This window comes from Gymnodraco acuticeps, unplaced genomic scaffold, assembly GCF_902827175.1.
Source record: "Gymnodraco acuticeps unplaced genomic scaffold, fGymAcu1.1, whole genome shotgun sequence".
Lineage (NCBI taxonomy): Eukaryota > Metazoa > Chordata > Actinopteri > Perciformes > Bathydraconidae > Gymnodraco > Gymnodraco acuticeps.
This window is the reverse complement of record NW_022990014.1, coordinates 2,560,127-2,586,877: the sequence shown is the minus strand read 5'-3', so window position 1 is coordinate 2,586,877 and position 26,751 is coordinate 2,560,127. Positions and strand designations below refer to the sequence as shown.

Below are 26,751 nucleotides of genomic sequence, written 5' to 3'. Positions count from 1 at the left end.
ACCAGCGTGGCACCCCCTTACCCAGCTGTCCACCAATCTTCAACACAAACCCGTATTTTACAAAATACGAAAGACAAAGTTTCTGCCGCACTCTTGAGCCACTACTGTACATCACAACATGTTATTTTATGCACAAATAGGTTTTCGTTGTCAGGATTTATAGCTGTAAAAAAGCTGGCAGCACTTAACGATACAGGATGAGCTTGAACAACCTTTCCTCCCTGTTAGTGTTCGAAGACAGCTTCTACACCTGTTACTATTAAAGTGCTCACAGCTATAAATATTCTCAGAGGAGCCATTTAGTGCTTAAAAATACTTTGTTTCGGGAGGGGGCACAGTGTCATTGTCACCCTCAAGCAGTCAACTTGATCTAGCCTAGTTAACCGGGACAAAGAGTTTTCTACATTCTTGCCTTATTTCTATATGATAAACCAGAGAGGACTGTATGGAGGTTTTACAGCGTGCACATATAGTCTGTATGCAGTGGTCTCCGCAGGGTTGAAAGCTTCGTCCTCTAAGGCTTTCCTCCAATACACAGTGGCATTAACTGGTGAGTGCTTTGGTAATGGAAGGTATTATTCTTTTAGTGCAGTTCCTCTCATTGAAAGCCCCCGAGGCCTTTCAAGAGTAGAGTGGAGATTGGAACATCGCTGAATTGTCAACAGAACAAGAAGACATTTAAATAGAGATGGCACACAATGTGAATAATGTAACCAGGGCTACATTAAGGAAATTGGTCGGGGAATGCAAGGAAAAGCTCCTTTCATGTTGTGTATTTGTTAAGCAAATTTAAAACAAAAGACACAGCGAGACCCCTTGCTCTCAAACCCTATTAAGAAGTCCTTTCTTAGACATGCAAAACACAACATCACTGCATTTATTAAACTGTTAGTGTGATTGCTTTTAGCGTTCAGACATACATTTTCCCCAGAGCTTTATTAGCAAATTGAAGAATTTAGAGACATTCAAAGGAGTTGAGTAATGTAATAAATGACCATCAGATGAGGTACATGTCTGTAAATACTGTATGTAAAATGGGGAGCAGACATTATTTTGCAAATGGGTGTCTTTTTAATCATAGTAGTGATTTGGCATAGCACACTACCTTCTGAATAATGAAACGCTTTTTTGGATGTTTTGCAGTGATTTTGATGATGACGAGAGACCTGAGGTACCCATGCTGTTTCGAGATATCCCATCCCTCCTGATCATCTTCGTGCTAACAATGCCCCAGCCTCTGCGAAAAGGTACAGTTCCTTTCCGCATCATGAAACTACGAGAGAGTAGGGAGTGTCTCAGTGGCTGCTGCACAAGGACGGCCCCATTATCGGCAGTAATCAGGGCTGAGTGCTGGGAAAAAGCATTTCACATCTCTTATCTGAGCTCCTGTGGCCGTCTTGTGGCCGTGAGGATCAGAGAGACACGACCCCGCTGATGGGAGGGCTGTGGCTCCTTCGTGTGCCCTTCATCTCTGGCTTGTCGCTTCATCTCCTCCATGTTAGCCATTTTGTAGGAAAGGCCTGGCCCAACACACTGCAGTCATGTTTAATAGTGATGCAGCAGGAAGAATCTGAATTAGGTTAACCACAGACATGGACAATTTGTATTTTTAAAACATAGTAAAAGTGAATTTATTGGAAAGTGTAGCTTTTGTTTGAATAAAAGAATCATAGCTAAAAACATGATTTATAATGTTTGCTGGTTTGTCAGATTGTTCTTAAGCTTGTGGTGTTTCAAATCATTGTTACATGGTTTTTCTTTTTCTTTCTTGAGAAATGGAAAGGCTGAGGTATGATCAGTTCCCAGAGAGTCCTTTGTACTCGATGGCTATAATGGGATGGCCTCCTTTTTTTTTCTACCTTTTTAATTGTGTCTACTGACAGTGGATCTGTCCGCAGCCTTTTGCTGAAGAATAAAACAAATGCCTCTCTCCTAACCTAAATATCCTTCATTTCACATTTTCCACCTGACACACACTGCTAATTATCCTGCTCTCTGTTCACTCAGGCTTTCTATGCTCCACTAAGAAACCAAATACAATGCTCTTGTGAATAGCTGCCAACCCTCTGGAACTGGCTTTTTGTTTGCTGGAAGATCTTTTACATTCCTATATTGATCCCTTTTATTTTATTGTTATGCATTCAGTCTTAATTGATCTGTGTAAATTGAGCTTCTGTCTCTACTCGGCTTGGCTTTTATACTCACTTTCACCTTCTCTCTCCCTGTGCAGAGCACTTCACCTGCGTGGTGAAGATGCTTTACAACCTGCAGTTCACCCAAGCTCTCGCTGCACTCTCCACCAAGTTCAGCCCAGAAGAGAGGCAGGCCTGGAGCACATCTGGAGCACTGAAGAAGGTACAAGTCAGGTCACATTGAATTAGCTTGATTCATAATGACATGCTGACTTTTCACTGTCATGTGCACAGTCTGCCTTTTTTCCTTTTTTGAAAGTTCTCCGAGGCTGTAATGATGTAAACCAAATATTACAGTCATCTAGGGCAAAGTGATATTTACATGACTTCAGTTGTAATGTCTTTCTATATCCTTATATTATATATTTCTGAGCTTGTACTTCTTGTTTTTGCTGATTTGTTGGTTTTTCCGTACTTCTTCTCCTTGCCTCTGTATTCTGTACATCTCTGTTTAACTCTTAGGCGTTATATATAAACAATTATACTAAAAACAAATGGTGAAAAAAGATCATTCTGTAAAGATAATCTCACAGCACTAACGGCAGCATAAACCTTTAATCACTCATTCAAACATCTGTGTTAGGAGACCCCTCACTGTACTTCACTCTTCTCTCTGTGCATTTTCAACTCCACTGTGTGACATTTTTAAAGTCAACTCATATCCCCTGTCTGTTGAGCTAGTAGTATCCTCCCATTGTAACCCCTGAATCCGTCTGCTACAACAGTAAATCATTGTGTATAACTTACTATTGAGATGAATTGAGCCCCTTTCCGTTTCATCTACGTGATTTCCACAGTCGATCTTCATTATCTTGAAATGCGTGAGAGGGTTGCATTAATTGGCTATCTGTCTTCAGTCTATTAAATCTGTATTAGTGAGTAGCTGGCTTGAATGTCAAAAGACAAATAGCTTAAAGCCTCCCCTTTAGAGTGTCTCTATGCATAATGGAGGTTTGGATTAGTATCTTCCGACTCCACTGTCATGAACAGTAGTGCAGGCACGCACAAGCTGCCATTAAAATGGATTTTGAATCTTCGATGAGGACGGCATTTATATTTGGTGCAACGCCACTGTAATTAAAATTGAAGTTGTTAAAAAAAAAGATGCAGTTTGAACAAAGATCAGAGCCTAGAGGAAGGAAATCCATGGACTTGAAATTCCTCCCCAATACATCCATGACAAAGGAGAGCAGACGAGATAAGACTGCTGTTTTATATTCAGCCCCCTTCAGCTTGATAAATGCATGCTGCTTTTCCTCTGTATCAAAAACTAAACCAGTTGAATTTAATCAGAACACACGTGCAATAATGTATCTACCACTTATTATCAGAAGTTATGTTGTGAGGAAATAATCGTATTATTCTGCATTCATCTTTATATAGGAGCACATTTTATACTTGCACTAGTTAAGCATTTTGATCTGCATTTGACTGTATCTTCTAATATTCGTAATTCATAGTAGTGCTCACTGTATTTGTTTGCTGTGCAAGGAGAAATAAACCACTTACCTCCATTTTTTTTCCAATATTATATTTGTTAAGGAGAACTATTCACAATTGTTACAAACGTATTACTAGATTTGTTCTTCCACCCATAACAAAGCCATTTCATGTAACGTTCTCTCCTAATTCAGTTGAAACGGGGAATCATTTGATTTAAGCGTATGTCTGTTGAGTGTCAGAGGAGACTTGGGGCTGGATTTATGTATAAGGGGCTTTTTTATGTTTGATTACATATTGTCAACGCTTTGATTTTCTGCCACAGAATGCTGCAAATGCCGAGACATCTTTCGAGGCGCTGCTCAGTCACGTTATCAGTGAGCTCTCTAAGGACAAGAGTGTCTACAAGGTGAACGTTGAAGAAACATCAATGGTGAGGCACTGAAATGACTTCTGAACACAGCTGCCTTCAGGAGGCTGCTCTCTCTCCTCGTCTTGTCTTTGCTGCTCTTTTTCATTTTCATTTGAACAATGAATTGGCCATTATCCTGAGAGACACTGGTCTAATACCTCCACTAATCTCCAGGGGAGATATACATCACAGTGTTATCAGCAAGCTGTTGGCTGCTTATTGATCAAGTGTTACTGTTTCCCTCTCCAGCTGATGTCCGGTGTGTGGTCTCCACAGTCGATTGAGTTCAGCCTTCAGCAGCTCTGCCTGCCCTTCCTGCGTCTCTCCTGCCTCCTGCAGCATCACCTCTACGGAGACACCCTCACCGGCTGCCTGGTATGTTTCATCGTGAATCCTACCTGCTGGAGCTACCTTACCCTTGTGTTCTTGCAGCAGGAATGATCAATATTTCTGCTAGCCTATAACAATACAATCTAGCCTACATCGTTGTTCAAATTCAAACTGCAACATGCCCAGTGACCAGCATGAATGATGCCTCAATACAAGCAACTTAAGGGGTTTCAGATGGAGGTTTTCCCATGTCTCAAAATGTGTGCCTGATGCCTCTAAAGACCTGAAAATGTAAAACCTGGAACTAAACTCAGATCAGCATCAATTTCACAGCTTTTTCATAATAACAAATCATTTTCAGTTTGAAGGTTTTCAAAGCAAATCTTTAGCCACTTTCACACCAAGTACTTAGTTCCCAGCACTTAGTTCCCAGCGCTTAGTACCCAGCACTTAGTTCCCAGCACTTAGTTCCCAGCACTTAGTTCCCAGCACTTAGTTCCCAGCACTTAGTTCCCAGCACTTAGTTCCCAGCACTTAGTTCCCAGTACTTAGTACCCCCATGGAACTAAAGAGCAGATCGCATTCACACCGGAATAAGTCCCTGGGGGAGGATTAGGCAAATGAAGCCGCTGACGTCACGTCTTCTTCTTCTGCTTTGGGTTTATTGGCAGGCCGCAAACAACTGCACGGGCCGGCGTATACTGCCAGCCGGAGTTGGGGACTGGCTTCAGTAGAAGCTGCTGGGACTCCCAGCAGCTTCTACTGAAGCCTTCCGAGTAAATCGCCAGAACGCCGACACCTCCTCATCTCCACCGCTCCCATGTTTTTTTTTGTGTTGCCATAAGTTAGTCTCTCTGCGTTTCTGCGCTGGGCTAATGCTAATAATGCTAATGCCAGCAAATACAATGGGGGCGTGGTTTGCTATTCGCCCAGCCAATCAGAAATTGGAACTTTTTTCTCCCCAGGAAAGTACCTGTTCTCTAGCAGGGACTGAAAAGGGGGGAAACGTTCTCATGAACTAAGTTCTCTTTTTGGTGTGAACGCAAAATCCAAGGAACTATCGGAACTAAAAGGGAAAAGTACTCCGGTGTGAACGCGCCTTTTGTCTCCACCCTCTTTTTCAAGAAAGATGGTGAAATCCATTCAGATGTTCTGTTATTCCTCTCTCTGATTGAAACAGCGTGGCTTATCCACTCTCTGTTTCAGTTTAATACTCCACTTGCTTGTGTCATAGAGGACAAATGCAACACATTTAGATCAGCTTTTCAATTTGGTTGCATTAAGCATAAAAAAGATAACGCAGACTCTCTCCCCCTTCTGAACTATAATTACCATTGCTCATTTCCACGGCTGCTCATGTTAGCATTTGTAATTAGCTATCTTCTGTTGTCTCCTAATCCGAGCTCTGCTCTCTGACCCTTCACCTCCCACGGTCTTTGCCGGAGAGTTTGGATCCTTTGACTTCCTTTGAGTCACAGGTGTTGGTTAAAGCAAAGAGAGTGACCTCACCAGCTGTTTCCTTTGTTTGTGTGTTCCCAGGAGGAGGAGGAGTTCCCATCCTTGGCTGTGTGTTTAGGGCTCTTAGCCTCGGCCCCTCAGCCCTCCAACAACGCACACAGTGCCTCGTGTCTGCAGTGGGCGGTCGATGCCTTTGACCTGGTGACACAGTGGTGCGCTGAGGTCACCGGGCTCTCTCAGATGCAGGCGGAGCAATCATTGGTATGTGTGAATCTCAGACCAGAGGACACATGTATATGTATCATGACATAGCTATACTTCATACCAGAATCTTCTTTGAAACGTCTGAGTATTGGTGTATTTCATTATTTAAAAACGTTTACCCTGCCTGCTATTTGCTGCTCTTGAAAAGTGACATTATGTTTCCCTATCAAAATGTTGAGCCTTTTTACCTTTGATTCATAAAAAAGACGGCAACAAATACCTGTGAATCACATGTAGATGAGACGTCCATAATCTTTTTAAAATACAATATATAGAAACGTTGATCACTCTTATTTAGCTTTAAGCCCTTCCATGTGTTGTGGTTTTTTCATTCAAATAATAAATGTAGTCCTAGCTCTTTTAATACTTTTGTGTGCACAAGGGTTTATATTCAGAAAACATCAGCATATTGTGAATCAGAAGAGCTTTAATTGGCTGGAAGGTTTTGAATACTCACTCTTCAATTAAATATTCTAACCTTGTATTTTGAGTTTGATGTCCTGTAAATGACTCGTGTATCAAGTGCTATTGACACTTTGAAATTAGTTTCAACCTTGGTTGACATGATCCATAGCTTCTAGTCTCTGAGGAGAGTGACTGCATAACTAACTATGTGTCGTACAAACTGTCAGTCAGTGTTTCAGTAACCTTGGATGTGTATCATTTTTGCAGAAACGTAGGGTGTCCTGCATGTCAATGTAGCTTCTAATACCTACCACAGGATATATTTTACAGACTTCTGTCTCTTTTCTCCCCTGAAGACCTTGCTCGTCCAGGAGCCTGAGTGGGCCGCGCCTCGCCTCCTGCAGCTCCCAGACAACTACAATGTCATCTTCCAGTACTATCACAGGAAGGCCTGCACTGCCTGCAAAAAAGTGCCAAAAGACCCCGCGCTCTGTCTGGTTTGTGGCGCCTTTGTCTGTCTCAAGGGCGTTTGCTGCAAACAGCAGGGTATCTGTGAATGTGTTTTGGTGAGTTTCTAAATGATTAAAGAGCTTGGGACATTTGTATTTGTTGTGAGTCCCGAAACAAGTCATTTTATATCTAATTTTAAGCAGAATTTATTTACCTGTTTGACAGTGTCTGGATCCTTTTTTAATCTTTGTTTATTTGTTGTCAGCACTCCCAACATTGTGGCGCAGCTACAGGCATCTTTCTCCTGATCAACGCCTCAGTCATCATCATCATCCGTGGACATCGTTTCTGCCTGTGGGGTTCTGTTTACCTCGACGCCCACGGAGAGGAGGACCGCGATCTACGGTACAACTCATCACACACACAGTTATAAATACCATATAATACTACAGTTTACTTTTACTCTGTGAAAGTTAAAGATTCCTATGCTGGATCAGACTATACATACAGTACTTATTGAATATAGTTTGTATCTATGGTGATTGTCATAGAAAAATCTGTTCACAAGATATATAGCAGTGAACAAGATGTAAAATACACTTATAGCATTTTGTACTTTTGCAAAGCGATACAGTTTAAGTACTGAAACAGATAACATAAAGGGAGTTTTAGCAGTCAATGCCATTTAAACTTCACAAAGACAGATTAACATGACAAAATCTCCTTTCCCAGTTGTGCATAGATCCTCCGATTTCTTTGTGCATATGTTATGATGATGATAATCCTAAAATCCCCAGAATATGTTTTCTTTATAATTGCGTTAAAATTGTATTGCCTTCATTTTGTATTCAACTACACACACAAAACATACCCATACCTTCTTAGGAATATGATCTGGTATGAAATTGGAAGTTCTTCAGAGAAAAGAAACACAGCTCTCACTCTTGTTTTCTCACTCTTTTTTCCCCTCTGGCCTTTCTCCAGCCGTGGCAAACCTCTCTTCTTATGTGAGGAGAGGTATCGAGTGTTGGAGCAACAGTGGGTTTCTCACACCTTTGATCACATCAATAAGCGCTGGGGGCCTCACTATAACGGACTCTAAGATCTTCCACTGCAAACAGCAACCCATGACTGGAGAAGATTTTTTTTTTTCTGGCTTATGTGTCTGCTATCAAAATATTTGGGAACTCTTAACGTGATAAACACAAACATCCCGGTGAGGGTATTGCTGCCACAGCCTTGGTTTATGTGAAGTTTGGTGTACAATCATGCCTAAAGATTAACACGTGTGTGTGTTTAAGTGATTTCTTGTGTGGTTTTCAACAGAGAAAAACAGAATTCGGTAAGATCAAAGTGAAAAGCACAACTTTGCCCAGAAATTCAATTTGGTGTGGAACAGGCTTTTGAAGCCAGCTGTATTTATTTGGGTTTAAACAAAAATATATATCAATTGCTGAATGTCCCTGCAAAGTCTGTTTACTTTTCGCACCATTTATGATGATATTAATGCATATCCCTTTTATTTATCGAAATGTGCTCTGCTGTGCTGGCATGAGTTTCAACTCCTGAATAGTGTAGCGATGTTATTGCAATGTGCACTCGTGTTCTACTGACATGAGAGGGTAGGCGGGCGAGTCCACCCATCAACACACTATAGAGTTTATTTGCAAGCGAGCAAAGACTCTTTTTATGGGTCTAGTTGCAATCCATCCTCAGGAATTTCTTTATTTTTTTTGCTGTTCAAAAATATGTTTTAGATATTTAAATAAATGCTGCTGCTCAATGTTCAGTCATTTTAACTTTTGTGAAGACTTTTTTTTCTAAGGTTGTGCTTTGAGTTTATGATAGATTGCTGGGAATGTTGACTCAAACTCACTTTAATGTTAAAGGAAGGTGTGCGGTCACCTCTTATCACTTATCAAGCTCACTACAGATGTTGTAGTTCTGCCCTATCGCACAGCGCTTCTTTTCCCCAGGTTGCCTCTAAAGATAAAACTCTGGCCAGTGGAAACACAGAAAAAGACACAACTGGTGATTGAAAAATCTCAAATTAATTGACCAAAACCCAGAAGTCAAACACTTAAGTAGTGTTATCTTTAAGGAAATGTCATTGCACAGTTATGGTGTCCTGGCAAAACTGACAACCATATGGAATATTTGACTGGTTCTGTCCAAATTCTCTCAAGATATGAAACTCCATGACTCAATTTAATGTTAGCTGCTTACAAAACGAAATGTCAGTTCTCCTCACTTGTCTGTGTTTTCCCTTCTTATGCTTTTGACTGTCGAGTCCTAACTGCAGTACAGAGCATTTATTGTGATGACTATCCCTTACTCCTGCATCATCTAGGTGTGATTTATAGTTGTATTCCAATTTAACAAGATTATCAGACTTGAGTATCTGTTATTCACTGTGCATGACATCCTTTAAGCCACCATTATTTAAGTGTCTTAGCTACTTAATTATCAGATTATCATCTTTTCTTTTTGTCAGCGAAGGGAAATGTATCCGGTCGTGCCTGTGAGATTAATTTTCAGCGCGCTGCTGATATCAATGACGCCTGGTTATGAAACGCAGGCCACATTGTGCTGCATCGAGGAATCTTTACGGAACAGGTTAACACTTGAAAAACCTTCCTCTTGAATTCATGCATGCTGCTTTTCTGTTCTCTGGTTTCTCCCCTCTTTCTTTATTTTGTTTTTCCCACTTTGTAAATGACCGCAACCAAACAGCCAATGAGTAATGGGTGTACATTGTAACTGAAAGCTCTTGTGTGTTCTCCCGTATGAATGAAGCGAGGATACAGTACATTACTGTAGGTGCTGACTCAAGCTTTCTGAGTTTGACCAGAAAGTATGACTTGGACATTTAATGCAAAATGTAACATATGTGAATAAAATATAAACACACTGATTTGTGTCTTATTTTCTTGTTCTGTTGCCAATTTTATGACTAATATAAATGACCTTCTACTCTTTCTGTTCGCCCTAATCATGATGCAGTGATACGTATTGTTTGGTGTCTCCTTATGACCATTCAGAACAATTTCTAGCAGGAGAAGAAGGGAAGGAGTAATTTACAAGCAACCTGACTGACATGAGTGCTAGATGGAAGAAAAAATAAAATAAGATTTCTTGCCACTGCCTCCACCAGCTCCATAAATATTACTTTCTGTTATGACCTTTTCATTTCTCCCCTCAGTCAACCGATGTGAGCTGTAGTGAGGGAAAAATGCATCCACCTCCAAACTGTGTCCACCAGGGGTCTCAGTTCACTTGAGCTCATCACATCCTGTGACCTTTTTGAATGAATAACTTTAAACAAGAATACAGATTGTGTGAAAAGCTACTTAATATGTTCAAATTGCCTCAGTACCCACTAGTGAGATTACAGAAATATCAGTGTATGTCAGTTGTAACTGCTAAGGGAAACATTTTGTTATTATAAAACTCGAGTAAATGTGTCATCACAGGTATTATGGGATATCTTCATATTGTTTATCCACTGCCCCGTTGATGGTGGGCAGAAATAAGTCTCGCCGTGTGACTGAGTATTTTGAGGATAATTGGGTTGAAGTTTCACAAACAAGGGAGGCCCTCTGTTTAATGACCAATGACCACACAAAGCCTCTATTTCCTGCTAATTAGGCACAAATAATACAATTCTACTATGGACCAGCGGAGGAATTTTATCTGGGTTAAACCACCGAGAATGTGCCACAACTTTTTGATGCTGGTGTTGGAGGAGCTGCTGCGACATGCATCTCTGCACATTTCCTCATTTACTCCCGGTACTGGTCCAGGTAGGTTTACTGCCTCCTCACACACCATGCATACAGACACAGTACACTATTAAAGGGGACATTGGTCAGCTAAGAGCTTCCGGTCTGCAGGACAACATGCTCAGATGTCTGTATGTTAATAATTAAAACCCTTCATTGAGTAAACAGGGAAATCAGTTCGGATATGTTGCCATGTACGGTAAGCTCAGCTGCATGTAGAGACATTAGTTAGTTAGTTAAAGTCAGTTACAGGAAAGTTACAGTAAACTTTCTGCAGTGTTGACCCAGATACAGAGATGGATGACTGTGGCCAGCTGACATCTGAAACACTTTCCCCTGTTTTACAGATTTTAGAGATGGACACACGGAGGCACCAATCCCAAGGTAGGACTCATGATTTGAGTATTTAGGTAAAATACAAGCCTACACCATCAGCATGTCTAAATTGCTCTAATTCTGTGGATACTTCACTGATAGGCTCACTTTGTGAAATGATCTGCACACAACAGTGTTCATTAACAGTATAAACGACTTTGTTTAGCTAACACAGCTTTACATCGTTTTTCATTGAGAGTTTGACTATTTTACTTCATGTCTTCTTCCAGGCTGGTAAAAGCAAAACATCCAAAGTACACATTAAGGGGTTTATTTCACTAAACTCTGTCTATTTGTGTCTGTAGATTCCTCCAAAATTGACATAAACTTATCATTAGATAATGCCTTTTTTGCATATTTTTACATTTTAAAAAAGTGCATTTGATCCCAAAGTCAGCATTTCAAATTATGCAGGGTACAAAACACTTTTAAGACCAACACATAACTTATATACACTCAAAACACATTATTTTGATAGTAATTTAAAGATGATACATTTAATTTGAAATATTGTATTGGTGGGGAAGTATATTATTTTGAAATAGCACTTGTTTTCTTCAAGGTTGTGTCTGTTTTCTTCAAGGTTGTGTCTTCCTGGTCGAATGTACTTATTGTAAGTCGCTTTGGATAAAAGCGTCAGCCAAATGCAATGTAATGTAATGTAATGAAATAACCAGAGCAATGTTAAAATGAGGGGAATCTACTGTGTTGCGAGTTTGCATTTTGAAACCCTGTTATACAAACGGAGCCAAAGCTATCTTAACATACTGACACACGGAGGTAAAACTCTCAATTATGTCAGAATGATGCAACTATTTGGTGATAAAATAATACACATAGCTCTTAAATTCAGAATGTAAAACCTTAATCAACTTGTATAACAGTAAACTTGTTTACTGTGTCGCACTGTACTGTGTTGTCATGACTGTCGATTCTAAAAGAGCTGAAATATTTGTCATTAGATAAGATTTTTGACAGTGCCTCAGGTTTTGAGTTGAATTAAATAAATAATCTTGTTAGCTTCTTGTTAAGGCCGGTGTTTTGTTTATCCAATAATATAATTAAGGTGAATTAATCATGCAGGTGGACTGCTGAGTTTAAGGGACTTTTCTCGTCGTGTGAGGCTTTTGCTGGCAGGGTGAGAACAAGGGCACTGTGCTTTCAGCCTGGCTCGTGGCTCTTGGAGGTTTACTGCAAAGCCTCTTCATATCCCCTTAAAAGGGATTATAGTCCAGAGTTTTTTTTCTCTCCACAGACTTACCGAAAGGGTTTACCAAGTGGAGTTCCCGCAAGGCTTTAGCAGAGAGGGTAGGATTGTGCGAGCTTGATGGAAGCAGAAAATTAGATTACTCACTTTTACTTTGCTCTGTTTCAAAGTGACAAAGACATTCCCTGAGCTGCAGCTGTTCACATCATCCAAAGCTGTTTCCACCTCCAACCATCAGGGAAACTTGGACTTATGCAGATGCGGCACAGTAAATGCAAATGTTGGGAGGCATAATATTTAGCACAAGCACGCTATGCCTTTTACTATTGCAATACGTGACCATAAATGTATAGCTTTACACACATTCCTGTGATTTTGAAGTGCAGTTAGATGATGTTGGATTTAAAACGAATATATACACTTTGCTTTTTCACAGAGCTGCTCTTGAACACCAGACACTATATCCCTTCTTCAGGGAGGCTGACAGTATGGTAAACAAAGGGTAACCTGAGCGCTGCCATCTAGGATCAGTGGTGTCCTGTTCTAAAGCAGCAATGATGCATCTCCTGTCTATTTAAGAGAACAGCATTTGGAAATTCTCTTTATAGTTTGTGACAGAACAGAAAAAAGTCTTTGTGGATGGGATCTAAAGTGGAGAGAATTCATTTTGGAACAATAAACAAGAAATGGCTTAATGCTAACAAAGCTTGCCAGATTCAGGTTAGCAAACACATTCAACAGAAGTAAAAAAAAAACTAAAAAAACGTTTGTTTTGTAACCCAATTACCACGACCATACACTGTATAAAATATGGATTTAATTTCTGTGACATCACCCATGGATTGGTGCTTTAATATAACTGATGTACATTTAATTATTAAAGTCCCCAAATCCAGCTTTATAGGTCCCAAGAGAATTATCCAGTAATCAGCAGGGATTAGAAAACAGTTTGAAAAATGAACGTAACTTCTACTTTCATCTTGGAACCACTTCAGATGTATCATGTGGCCCCTTAAAGTGCCATTGACCCACATATTTGGCACCACTGATCTACTTTACTGTCACTATATGGCAGGAGACACTTTGTGTGTAAACACCTATACATATTTTATTAGTTCAACAGAAAATAAGTCATAAGATCCCATTTATGTTCTATCTTGATAATGCTATTGCAATGAAATTCAACTTGACTCTTTTAGTTATCCAAGCATTGTAACAACATAATGCTTTATTGCATTATTTATATGCACAGGAGTGGCTCGGGATGAGATGGCTTCAAATCCCAATGGCTTCCAATTGGATATAATAGTAAAACTATGGAAGTTTGTGATTTTCTGCGAGCAATTTCTGCCGACATTAAAGCTCTTTTCCCGTGCTGTGACTATCTTCCACTTCATTAGATCCCTGGGGCTTTCAACTCTTGGCAACATCAAGTGTTGCGTTTTTCATGGGGAATAACGTACTGTTTTTACTTGCTGGTGCTCAGCATGGAGGTTTTGTTTTCTAAATATAGAAATATTGTAAAGGATGCCAGACTATTATAATATAAACCATTCAAAAACATTGGAAATATGTACATAATGACTTTCTGGACAGATTGTCCTTGGTTTTATCCTTTTTGCCATAACACACTCCCTATGACTTGCACTGGCGTATATTATCATATCTACTACTGGTGTGAATCTCTGAGATGTGGTAGAAACAGTTGGATGTGTAAAGAACATCTTGTGCAGAGGGGGAGACAGACAGCAGTCATGTGACCTAGCAACTATCATGCACTTCCTGGTAACCTGTGTGCAACCTGAGATGCTTCATATCAGCGACCTTTATGAGTGGATACATCTGCCACCTGAATATTTAACAGTCCTGCAGATCAGGTAGCAGATTACTGGTGAATTATTCATCCCTATATTAGCATGAATTAGACTGGAGCATTTTAGTGTGAGGGAGAGACAGACACTTTCACAGAGACAGGTATGTGTGACTCTTGGCTTTATGATCTCAGCTGTATTGATCTTTGAGAAGCATTTTGAATAATGAATAGATGCATGGCCACATTGGGTCTTCTTCGTGTTTGATGTTTGCAGACTTACCATGAAGCAAACATTTTGTTCTGATGATGTTCACATTGAAGCTTGGAGTATTGGTGCTGTGGAGCATTGGTGCTGTGGAGCCTACAATTATAATTAACTGACACACAATTTAATGTTAATGTTGTTTTGATTTGCTTTAACAGCTTGTACTCTTTACCTTTTGAAGACAGTTGTACAGTATTAGACATTAGCCACTAAAATAAACAATAATCGTTCTCATGTGATCTGCAGCTGCACATCTGAGGCTTCATTTTACAAGTCGTGGGAAAAGGTTGCTATTTTAGGGCAATTATCTAATGCAGCAGGTCATTAGAGACAAAAAGCTGCTGGAGAGGAATATGAGCCTTCTGTTTTATACATTGTTGAAAGTATCCTGGCAACAGGTGACTGGTGATGTGTTCAAAGCACGTCGTAGATGCAGACATATGTTACAAAACGGGTCGACAGTTATAAACGGCAGGTAAACAGGTTTGGATCTCTTTGATTAATAAGGGTGGTGTGATGCATTTTTCACAGACAGTTTAAAATGGGCTATTTACTTCTTAAGCAATCAAAGATGGATTGTTATACTGGAGATGAAACTTGAGGCTAAGTGGTTCAGTAGTTACCTTGTGTAATTATTCTTTAAAGGTGTAATAAACTAAGATAGATAAAAGGTACTTAGGCTAGTGCTGCGATCCCACATGTCTGCCTGAAGGACACAGTGAAGGATATCAGTGCTGCGTATTTCAGCGTCTCCACAGAATGGCGGGATATCCATCTAGAATCGACACGAATGCCATTGCTCAACCTGCATGCACAACAATTCATAAATCTGTCCTCACGTGAGTTGCCACAGCTCCGTAGGTTTAAACATCATTTACGATTTTTTCACATTAATCTGCTGATCTCCACTTCCTTCTCTCAGGGTCATGCAGTCTCTGTGATGTATAACACGTTTATGACAAGTGGTGCAGGCGCAAGATGGTACACAAACATTCCTCTCCATCATGCTAATCTAGAATATGTGTCACTTTGCAAAAATGGGATGCATGTAACCCAACATGGCAATATCAGTTCCTAATCCATCATGTAATTCTGTCTCAGTTGTTTTGACACCTAATGCTTTGCATCGTTGGTCTTTTCATGTTGTGTTTGGTCAGGAAAACACCACAAACTAACGGAGGATTAATATACGATATATTAATATCCTCATAACATTATAATATACAATCTTTTTATACAACACTTTACATACTGATCATTTCACAGAACAGCATGGTGCCGGTTCACTGCTCATTCAGCACAGCACTTGTCAAGTTAATCTCTGTCCAATCCAATTGATCCTGAGGAGATTGCACTTCTTAGTGGGCAGTGACGAGGTCCCTGAAGAGAAAGCTAATTCAGTGTGTGTGAAATGTCACTTGTTGCCCGTCCTCTTGACGAAGCAATTTCTGTTGCTATTGGTGCTGCTCTGTGATGATCACAAGAGACTCTTTAGTTGTAATTTTTCTCAGCCCCGATGAGTCAGAAGAAAATAACACTTGCCATGTAAGTAGCGTACTGTCTTCTCCACCTACAGCTGTCTGCTTTGTTTTTTTGCTGATCTTTCTCCTGCTTAAACCCGTTAAGTGGCTCCCTTGGCGGGTAGTCTTTCACTGAGCTGAATGAGAGGCCCCTGGGGAATAAAATAACTCCTCTATGCTATATATACATAAACAACTCGACATAAAGTTTCGATGTTTTTATTTGAATAACTTGTTTGTCTGTGACGTTGACGAGGTGAAAAGGAGTTTTTTTGTCTTGTCACAACAATGTAAAAGTCTGTTTCACTGAGGCTCAACTGTTGCCTTATTCACAGGAATCTTTTTCTTTGTAGGACAAAGCATTAGGTATTAGAAAGGGATTTATTTTTATTCTATAACGTTTGCATGTCACTACAGAGGTATTTCAAACAATCACTCATTGTTGTCATTCATATGAAAACATTTGATACGTTTTTTTCATCTGGGATTGTTTATCCTCAGGAGGTCACTGTATGGACTGTATCCATACAAGTCGAGCATGATTGGCATGGAGAACCTAGGCGATCCATCAGATAACTGGGATATAGTGGAGACCATTGGTAAAGGAACGTACGGGAAAGTGTACAGAGTGATCAACAAGAAGGATGGCAGTCAGGCAGCAGTGAAAGTGTTGGACCCGATCAATGTAAGTGACATTTACTGTGATACCTTTTGTAGAATTCAAAACCACTTTGGCTACTACATCTTGTCCATTTTCATTGCTTGAAACATTGTTGATTTGGATATACCTGCATTATCTATTTAAGATGCATTATTGTCATGCTTGTGTCTTTACGTTGTGTTATCTCCTCATTTTTCTCCAAGTTTTAGTCACCTATAAAACACTATTCTCACATACTTACCTGTAACCCGTTACCTTTTAATTCAGCTTCAACCCTGTCTACTGTCTGATATTCTGTTCTCTTTATGACTCAGCATGTATGCTCAGCCAACCTTCCGTTTAAAAGTACATCTGATATTACTCTCTGTGTTAGAGTACCCCATAAGCCTTCACTTTGACACCATTTGTTAAGACTGCTAGAAATCATGATTGTGACACACGAAAAAAAGCAAAAGACTAAAACCATTGTGTTTTTCTTTATAACTATGTGATTTGTCTCAGCATGCAAGCCATACAAACCGAGTAAGTTGCCAGTTCCTTTTTCCTCTTCTCCATCTTGATGCAGTTGTTATTGTACTTGATCCAGTGATATATATATATATATATATATATATATATATATATATATATATATATATCTATACATATCAATGTCTCCCTTTTGTAATTGTTTCCTTTCATGTTAGGTCTAACAAACCTTTACCAGAAAGTGTAGCTTGGCTATATTTGTGCATTTGTCTGTGTGATAAGAGCGCTGTAGCCTCTGCATTGGCACCGTATTGTGCTAGTGAGTCTTGGTCTGAGGTGTGCTTGTGATTGTGTCAATGGAACAATCCCCATCCTGGCAGTGCTATCCAGCATGATGCTCCCCTGATGGCCGTGAAGATGAAGCTGCCTCCTCTCTCATCCCTCTCCCTGATTAGTCTGCTGACACTATCACTCAGACATCCAAGAAGAGAAATTCTGCCTCTCTGACTGGTGTTCTTCCCTTCCTCTGAGATTTACTTTGATAGAAAAGCACTCCCAGAAATAGTTTAGCACCCAGGTCCATCCCTTCCTTTGTTACTTTATAACAACTCTATCTAGGAGTCTAATTATAGTCAACCAATTACTTGTTTTCTGTTTCTTAAAATGGAACCCAACCTGACATAGCCTACAGTTGATTTTAAATGATTTTTCACATTGTTATTCCCATAGCTACAACTCTAGCAATTCAATTATACAATTTTGCCTGTTTTCTGTTGCTGTTTAAAGGATGTGGATGAGGAGATCGAGGCAGAATACAACATCCTGAGTTCCCTGTCCAACCATCCTAATGTGGTGAAGTTTTTTGGCATGTTCTACAAATCAGACAACTTATCAGGTGGACAACTTTGGTTGGTCCTTGAGGTGAGTTCTTCCTACTCTCTTAACAGTATCCTATAGCATATTAATGTTAAAAGTGTGCCTGTGTGTGTCTATTAAAACAGAAAAGCCAAACATTTTGGGAAATATACTTATTTGACTTATTCCAAAAGTAAGATAATAAGATTACTATCACTCATGCTAACAGGTATCGTAAATATATGGCTACAGCTGGCAGCTAGTTTGCATAGCTTAGCATACAGATTGGAAACAGGAGCTAGCCTGACTCTGTTCACCTCTAAAGCACACTAGCAAATAATTTTTCATACGATATTTTGTTTGTTTAAGCCATACAAAAATGTGAAATGTAAAATCAATTTGATATACTTTTGTATGAAGCCATGCTAGCCTTTTTCCCTGTTAATAGCTAGCTAACCAGCTTTTACAGACATGAGTGATATCAGTTATCTTATGTAACCACCTCTTGGCAAGAAGGCAAATAGGCGTATTTCTCACATTTTTAAACAAGTCCTTTGAAGTAAAGTTTTGAGTTTTTGACCACCAGCTCCACTATGGTTGCCTGCATCCAAAACGCTCATAAACCATGATGGCAATGTCATCTTCCTAGTTCCTACATGGCTAGCTAGTTTGTAGTTTGCTACGTTAATTTAGCCACAAATAAATAGCTGCAAAAAATGTCAACACTGTAGGGGGGAGATTGACAATTTTTTTTACAGCTTGTTCTGAACATAATTATAACAGTTTTGAAATCTCTCTTTGAACTATGAAAAACACATTAAGTGAATTATTCATTAAGATAACATTTCACTAATTTAATTGGCTAATTAGGACTGCATTTCAATTTGCACAAAGCTAATGCACCATTTTTACATCAAAGACTGACAACATTTTTTAAAGTCAGCTTTGCAAGTATTTTATGAGGTTGAAACCGTATTGGCTCTGAATGTGAACATGTATGTGTTGTATAAATTGTATTTGTCTTCTCAGAAATGTGGTTGTTTAATTGAGCTCTTAAACTTGTAAAATGGTCCTTAGTTTGTCAAGGCCACCCACATCTACATGACTGTTGATGCTATCATGCTGCCATGTGATGCTGCATTGCTTCCTCTTGTGTGTGTGGGCTAGCTCTCTCCATGAATCATAATCTACAGTGTTGAGTGATGGACGAGTCACTGGAGTTTCTCTGTTTCCCTCCCAGCTGTGCAACGGCGGCTCTGTGACAGAACTCATCAAAGGCCTGCTCATGCGCAGCCAGTGTCTGCAGGAGCCCGTTATCGCATACATCTTATACAGCGCCCTCTTGGTAAGTTAGCCCACTGCAAAGCTGTTAATGTTATGCAGGAGGCGGGATGCAAACATGTAATGGGCGTGCTGAGTATTTATTTCAGCAGGGAAAGTGTGGCAGGCTTGAATGAATGTCTCACCTTCTGAACATCTGTGGGAGTTATTTGATCAAGTTTATACTGCATAACCTTTTTGATGCATTATATGTGAATTTATACCTATAACAAATGACAAAAAAATTCAGGTTGATTTATTTTGAGCACCTTTTTTCATCCAGGGTCTTCAGCATTTGCACAACAACCGGATCATCCATCGTGACGTCAAAGGCAACAACATCCTCCTGACATCCGAAGGAGGAGTCAAACTCGTTGACTTTGGTAATGGTCTTTGAGAGATGCAATTTAGCCAATTCAGGGTCTGCTGGAAAGATACCAACCCACCTAGCTCTGAGAAATGTCTCTCAGCTTCATCTTGTCTTTGAGATCCATTGCCAGATAAATGAAGCACTTTTGGTATTTGACTGATCTATGAAAAGTGTCAGCAGCACATCCGCACAACGTTGTTTGTGAAGGCAAACACAATCGCAGGATAAATCATTTTATGTGCCGCACACTTTAGTCCCCTGCTCACCATAACATCTTTTTATTTCATGGACCGTAGCCTTAACCCAAGGCTATTATTGCTCATTTAAATTGCATTATTTGATCCTTTGCATATGAAAAGAAAGCTGTTATGGCAAATGACTTTGAGTCACCCTTAGGCATGTTTATGTCCTCTGTGTCATGGAGATGAAGTGGACTCATGCTGATAAAAATCTGTCCTACATAATTTGAAATGATTATAGCCCATTATTATTTCTGCTTGGCAGGCTGCCACACTAAACTATATGCCAGGATGTATTGATTCATTCACATGTGAGACTCTATCACACATTTATTTTCTTAGCAAATCAAACTGATTAACGTACAAACCTTAAATTATATTTAAAACATCTATATTTCCTTTTTTTTTTTTTAGGTGTTTCAGCTCAACTGACCAGTGCACGATTGCGGAGGAACACATCAGTCGGGACTCCGTTTTGGATGGCTCCTGAGGTCAGAGACTACGCTTCAGTTAACACACACATGTTCCTCCATAATTATGCATCAGTAAAATAGCACACATGCTTAAGTGCCTAATTGAACATTTTAAATGAGCAAAATCTCTTATATATGCCACAAAGACTGGGAGAGAGGCTCAGTTATTTCTGTGTGACTCTCCCCTGTGTCATTGTGTATTCCTCTCCACGGGTGCAGCTCTTGAGGTCGCCTCAAGGTTAATAGCTGGGAGTCTGTGGCCCCTTCGGCTGACTCTTTGGCAGAAATGAGGTGCGGTGATCCTGCTGCGAGGGAGGAACCTCAGGGGCAATTAGAATAAACTCGGCTGTTAAATGTAGTGTCATTTATATTGTCAGTGTTACGGAGGAGCTCATAGCACCAGCAACTGAACTGAAGTGTTTAAAAAGTCCATAAATATAGATCTTTGTAACCCTGCCAGCTTTTTGGCAGCATGTAAGAGAGTGATATAACAAGGGAGTGAAATGCATCTTTATGATCCTTTTAAACAGATTTTGTTAATTTATTACTACATTATATGTCTAAGGTGAAATTAGTAGTGCTTAAATGTTTTCTTATCTAGAATTTGATTTACAGGAGATGTGAATTAATCCCAGCTCACTGGCAATTGAGCCATTATCCATTATGTGTTTTTGAATTTTGGCTCCGGAACATATTAGTTGTTCAGATGGTGTTCTGTTGTATTGCTAGGTCATAGCCTGTGAGCAGCAGTATGACTACTCTTACGATGCCCGCTGTGATGTGTGGTCGCTCGGCATCACAGCCATCGAGCTGGCAGATGGAGATCCCCCACTGTCTGAGATGCACCCAGTCAAAGCTCTCTTCAAGATCCCGCGGTGAGTCCACTAGAGGGCGCTCCTCCCACACAGCTGGAGGCTGCACACACAGACGCTCAAATACAGCTTTCTATTATGTCAGGAGAACAATGGAAAACTGGATTTGACAATAGAGGTGATGAAAAAAATGGCTTCCTTGGCAACTCAAATTGAAATTCAGGAAAGGAAAGTTTAACTGGATATTTGTGGTCGCATCCATGTGTCTTATTGCTTTTGCATGTTAATGTTTCCAATCTGAAAGGCTGAATAATCAGTGTTTAAAATCTGTATCATCAAAAAAAATGTAGTAGTGTTTCGCCTTCTGTAATCTGTAAAAATATTCACTGCTGGAGACGGTATGTGTCTGATGATCATTTGAGAGCTTAGTGGCTACACGCGGTTGACCTTTTGTTATCAGCACAATCGCGCAATTATCTCTGTTAGGTAGAGATATGCCCTTCTGATTGCAATTTGCATTGGTGATTAGCTCCATTCACATTGAGATGAGGCTGTCACCTCCTCCCCGTCACAATGTTATCTCCTCCCTGCCAAGCCAGAGGAGGAACATGCATGGCTTGTGTGGCAGGAATTATAGAGCTAACGCAGCATTTCATCAGCACCAAATACAACCAGAATTTAAAAATAATTACAAGAGCAAGGACGGTTTGGTAAAATGAATGCTACTAATTCAACATTAGGGTTTTCTCAGATGTGTGCCTTATAACCAATCACATTTTTTGGGGAGTAGACAGAGCAACCTTGAACTGGATAAGTGGTTTCTGTCAAGCTGTTTTTCTTATCAAACAGTAGCCATAATAAGAGGGGGCATATGCATTTCCCACGTCATATGTCCAATCCTATTTAATTACCACTGATTTTTTGCAAATTCTCTTTGACTTTGGGATAACTAGGATGTTGATAGAATTGGACATATATTTCCAACTGTCTCTGGTCCAATCAAAATAGATGTTTTGCCCTTTTGGTTTGAATTGGGACTCTAAAGGCTTGGCGGTTGTGGTATAAATCACAGCAAATGTGTTGAACCATGAAATTATTCTGTTAACATGTCATTTATCTCAAATATATTTTCCCATCACTGCTGCTCAGGAGACACAATCACCAGGAAACGTGGTGTAAATGATGACTCCTGTGTGAATGACTTTCTAAATAGGGAAATGTGTTTCACCTTTTAGGCTTTAACTGCCGGTGAGAGTGATTCATGATGAAATCATCAGAGATTCATCTTCACAGGTTTTGATCATTGCAAAGTTTTACATTTTCTGAAGTATTGTCCTTGGGTAGTCCATGTTTTATGAAACCATGCAAGCACTAAAACATGCAATAAGCATTTTCTTCATTCTGATATTACACAGTTGCACACAGTAATGTTTCCAGGCTCTAAAAGGTTCACTGTCATGCAGTTCTCTGAAATACATCTACATAGCCAACAAGAAATATATGAGATATAATATAAAAGATTATTTATACAAAACAATTATCCCAGTTGTGATTAATATTATACATTTTCCCATTTTTTAAAGTCACGGTACTATTTCACCTACCCATGATGCTGCTATTTAGACTTCTTTTATTTTTGTGAGATTACCACTTGATAGAATCTCTCAAGTTTAAACGTCTCCTCGTGACGACCAAATAAATACTCTTTGCTATCCCCACTCTGACTCCAGGGGCCAGCAGCAGATAGCCATTATGTCACAGTTTTAGTTGTGCTACGGGAAACCTGCACAGGTGGAAATACGTCTCGTCCCTGCAGGCTATAAACGATAAGAGGAGCTCTGATATCTGTCAGAGGGGAAGCTGATGAGCTCCATGAATTAGGGTCACCTTGGTGCGTGGTCTGTTTGTGCTTCAGAAATATCTGATGCTTAATGAGCCGAGACATACCGCCCATCCGTGCATATGTTTAAATCTCAGGTAGATCATTCTGCTTTTTTCTGAGGCTTCGGTTTAATGTCAAGTTTAATCCAAGGATCTTGTGATTTGGCTCTTTGTTATGATTACAAGTAATTGAGTGTTACAGTGCATACAACAAATATGTGATGTGTTGGCCATGAATAAAGGTAACGGAGCATGTCAGAGGGTAAAGTTGTAAAATCATACACTCAGAACAAAGATGGTCGGTGATATTTATTAAGCGGTAAGGTTAATTGCTTCCACCAACTCTCTCTATGTCATATCGGCCCACAGTGTCTAGAGTCAAACCAAAGTGTGTGTAAAATGCGTTGTAAAGGTTAGTGGCAATTGACAAAGACGTCCCAAGGTTGTGTTTATTCGGCCAGATCCCTGTAGATATTAGCCACATATTTAACAGTACGTCGTGTATGTGTCTGAGAGGAGAGCATAACAAACGAGATAGAAGTAAATGATGGCTTGTCAGAGGCAACAAAGGATAATCAAATCACGAGGCCCAGGGAGAGGAACTCAGACCAGCGTGCTGGTGAGAGACAGCTCGTCGTGGAAAAGCCTGAGTTAGAATCTGTGGAGCAAAACAGCCAAGAGTAGAGAGTGAGGGATATCAGTGCTGTTTCTGATACAGAACGAAGTCTTTCGAAGAGGTGGACATCAACAAGTGAGCTAGAGTTATGTCTGGCCCGTGTGTTACATCCACATATTACTCAACCATGTGGATGTATTATAATTACACATTTGTTTGCATTGCTTGACACTCCTTTTTTAAATCTTCGCCTTGCAAAGATGGTTGTAGAAAATCCTTTATTCATCATACTGTAGGAGCATAGTGCAATACCGGCGCTGAGAGCAAGGTAGATAAGTCAGCATACTAACAAGCTCACAATGACAATGCTACTCACATCTTGCTAATCATTAAGCAAAGAATAACTGAGGCTGATGGAAGTATTTTGTCATGGTAGTATTGAACTAGTTGCTTAATCAATTTCTCTGAGACTCAGAAAGTCTTTTGGCAAAAACAAATCAACAGCAGTGAAATATTATTCTCCTGAAAGATTACGATTAATAATTTAGAAATAATGTGGATGTTGAATCTGTGTAACCTGTCAGTAATTCTGTCAACACATTGCCGGTTGTTATGCAAGACAACAAATCCTCTAAAGAACTCTCATGGTTTTGATTTCCATTTTATGTAAAGAAAAAAGTGACGTGACAAAACACCTTAATGTCACAGATTTCCCATTGAAACACAACGATGCAGTCTTGACCCTTGATAACAGATCATTGGCTGGTTGGATGATTTTCAATCATGAGTAAAGGCTTTAACATCTCCGCCTTTGATGTTGTTATTTTACTGCTATGTCAGGTGTCCAGGAGCTGCAGCTTGGTGACGTTGCCGCCAAATACATGATAAATGTAGCAGTAGATCTGTGTGTTCAAGCATGTATGCGCAAAAGAGGGCTGGTGCTCTGTCTGCGGTGATGGATGAGTCGAAATGTTAAGCGAGTGGTCTGTTCGCTGAATAAGTCATTCTCTGTTAAGCCTGCAAAGTAGTGCTGTAGCGACGCGTCGACGCGTCGACTTCAAAATATCGTCGACGACATATTTCCGCGTCGACGCGTCGCTACACACACGTGGGTCACCCAAAGCAACAAGCAGTTCGCAATCGCACTTCAAACACAATGGAGACTGAAACGGCTACCACCTCCTCCTCACAGGATTGCGCACGAAGCCCCCAAACAAAAACATCTCGCCCTAGGTCTTCAAAAGCATGGGAATATTTTAAAGTTAGTCCAAAACGCAAAGATATTTATATATTTATATCTCACTGAGACTGCTGCATAGCCTAGCAGAAGCAGCAGCTAGCTGTGGTGGCTACCATTAGCAGCTAGCATTTGCTCTCCGATTTTTACATAAAATGGAATTATGGATTATAAATTCAATCATTTTTTTATACATAGACGTTAAAAACCTATGGATTAACCGATTCAGCCGCGTTTTTTCTCATTTGAATGCCATTGAACACGTCTTTTAATCAGATTGACAGCTACGGTGGTGAGACGATCTCCCTAGAAGCTCTGTGAAGGTACGTGTTGTGATGACTATATTTGCTTCCCCTGTCGCGAGTCCGGATCACTCAGTGATGATACTATATACCTACATAATCTGTGGAGTCTCAGCTTTAATCGGATATATTGTATGTGCAGCTACGATAAGTAATAAGGGTACTTTTATCTTGAGTTCTGTGCCAATGTCCGTTAGCATTTTTCGCTCAGGGGTCATTTAGATGCTTCTTATGAGACTTGTGTTTTGTTTTGGTAAACATGGTTTGTATCGTCAGTTAGCTGAGATTATTTCCGTTAATCTGGTATAACACATTAATAGGTTCTTAAATATTAAGATCTCCTGAGACACAGTAGGCCTATCGTGAAATTTTTTTTTTACATTACGTTTTTTTTACATTACGTTTTTTATGAATTGAACAACAGAACAAATAATCGTTAGATTAGTCGACTAATCGATCAAATAATCGCCCGATTAATCGTTTTCAAAATAATCGTTTCCCCCCAGCACTAAAGGCCACTGTGTTCCTGCTTCAAGATACCTACTTCCTATTTTTCACTGTAAACAAGGAAGGTTAAGATAAGATAAGATAAGATAAGATGGACCTTTATTATGTTATGCAAGGAACCTTTAAGAAGGATTTACAGTATATTTCCATTTCATTACATCGCTAAACAGAAATAACTGTTGCCTTGCTTTGATAATGTAATCAGTTTCATGCTGTCTGGTATGGAATGACTAGAGAAATCATTTTGATATGTCAATGATAAAAATGATGATGATTCAAATCCTTTAAAGGGTTTGTTTTGAGTGACAATAGAGCTATATGGACAGATTTCAAGTAAGGAAGCACGCACAATACTGAATAAAGTGTAGCAGTGAAAGTCTAGCTGTTGCAATGAAGAAAAAAGAACAATGCTTTTCTACATATGGAAAAAGGAATGATACATTTTGCACTTGAAGTCTTCAGATATTCCATTGGCCTTCCTTCATGGCTTAGTAACAGCCGTCAAGTGCTGTTGACACCTCTGTGATTTTGCCTCAATCCACTCGAGGAACGTGTGACAGTACAAGCTCTGCCTGGACCTAGATTTGAATAAGCCATTTGTGTTTACAATAAGAGCCCGCACTCCCACAAATAGTGAAAGAAAATACTGCCTGAATTTGCTAAGCACAATGAGCGCACTTGACAGTGTTATCAGCAGTGTGCTATCGACTTTCTAATGCATAAGCAGTATGGTACAACATCAAGGCGAGAACGTGTCTTCAGGCTCATATTAGAGGTTGCATTTAAGCAGTCAGTTACCGGCTTTGATCTGCACTTTGGAAAGGATTGCCTGTCTGACTCCTTATCAAAGACTCCTCTAACGTAGTGCTGTGGAAAATGACAGATTTCTTACCCCAACTTCTTCTCCTCCTCTTCGAAAAAAAGGATGTTATGTATGTTGTCGTTTAATGTGTAGCTGCCTTTACCGCTGGTTTGTTTGTAATAAGCAAAATGAACCAAATCCATGCAGTTTTTTCTCCTTTTACACCTGAGATGTCGTGTTCCACCTGTCTGTCAGTCTGTGAAACAACCAATGTGAACTTATTAATACAGTTAAT

The 26,751-nt window shown here is 39.8% G+C and overlaps 2 protein-coding genes across 8 annotated transcripts in view; both read left to right on the top strand.

The window, feature by feature from the left end:
* ubr3 (ubiquitin protein ligase E3 component n-recognin 3) overlaps positions 1-9,865 on the top strand; it is a 39,403-nt gene extending 29,538 nt beyond the window's left edge. For both annotated transcript variants that reach the window (XM_034213321.1, XM_034213320.1), the window contains 8 exons: positions 1,144-1,247; positions 2,231-2,355; positions 3,958-4,065; positions 4,294-4,419; positions 5,914-6,093; positions 6,858-7,067; positions 7,217-7,356; positions 7,936-9,865. In XM_034213321.1, the coding sequence (XP_034069212.1) occupies positions 1,144-1,247; positions 2,231-2,355; positions 3,958-4,065; positions 4,294-4,419; positions 5,914-6,093; positions 6,858-7,067; positions 7,217-7,356; positions 7,936-8,053 (1,111 nt within the window). In that variant the 3' untranslated portion in view covers positions 8,054-9,865. The remainder of the gene's footprint in view (positions 1-1,143; positions 1,248-2,230; positions 2,356-3,957; positions 4,066-4,293; positions 4,420-5,913; positions 6,094-6,857; positions 7,068-7,216; positions 7,357-7,935) is intronic.
* Positions 9,866-10,681: 816 nt separating this feature from the next.
* Positions 10,682-26,751, top strand: part of myo3b (myosin IIIB) — a 59,050-nt gene continuing 42,980 nt past the window's right edge. For 2 of the 6 annotated variants that reach the window (XM_034213359.1, XM_034213357.1), the window contains exons 1-9: positions 10,682-10,754; positions 11,081-11,117; positions 16,415-16,598; positions 17,076-17,096; positions 17,829-17,963; positions 19,138-19,242; positions 19,501-19,600; positions 20,241-20,317; positions 21,029-21,174. In XM_034213359.1, coding sequence (XP_034069250.1) covers positions 10,682-10,754; positions 11,081-11,117; positions 16,415-16,598; positions 17,076-17,096; positions 17,829-17,963; positions 19,138-19,242; positions 19,501-19,600; positions 20,241-20,317; positions 21,029-21,174 — 878 coding nt within the window. The other 4 variants (XM_034213360.1, XM_034213358.1, XM_034213361.1 and 1 more) reach the window with 3 other exon arrangements.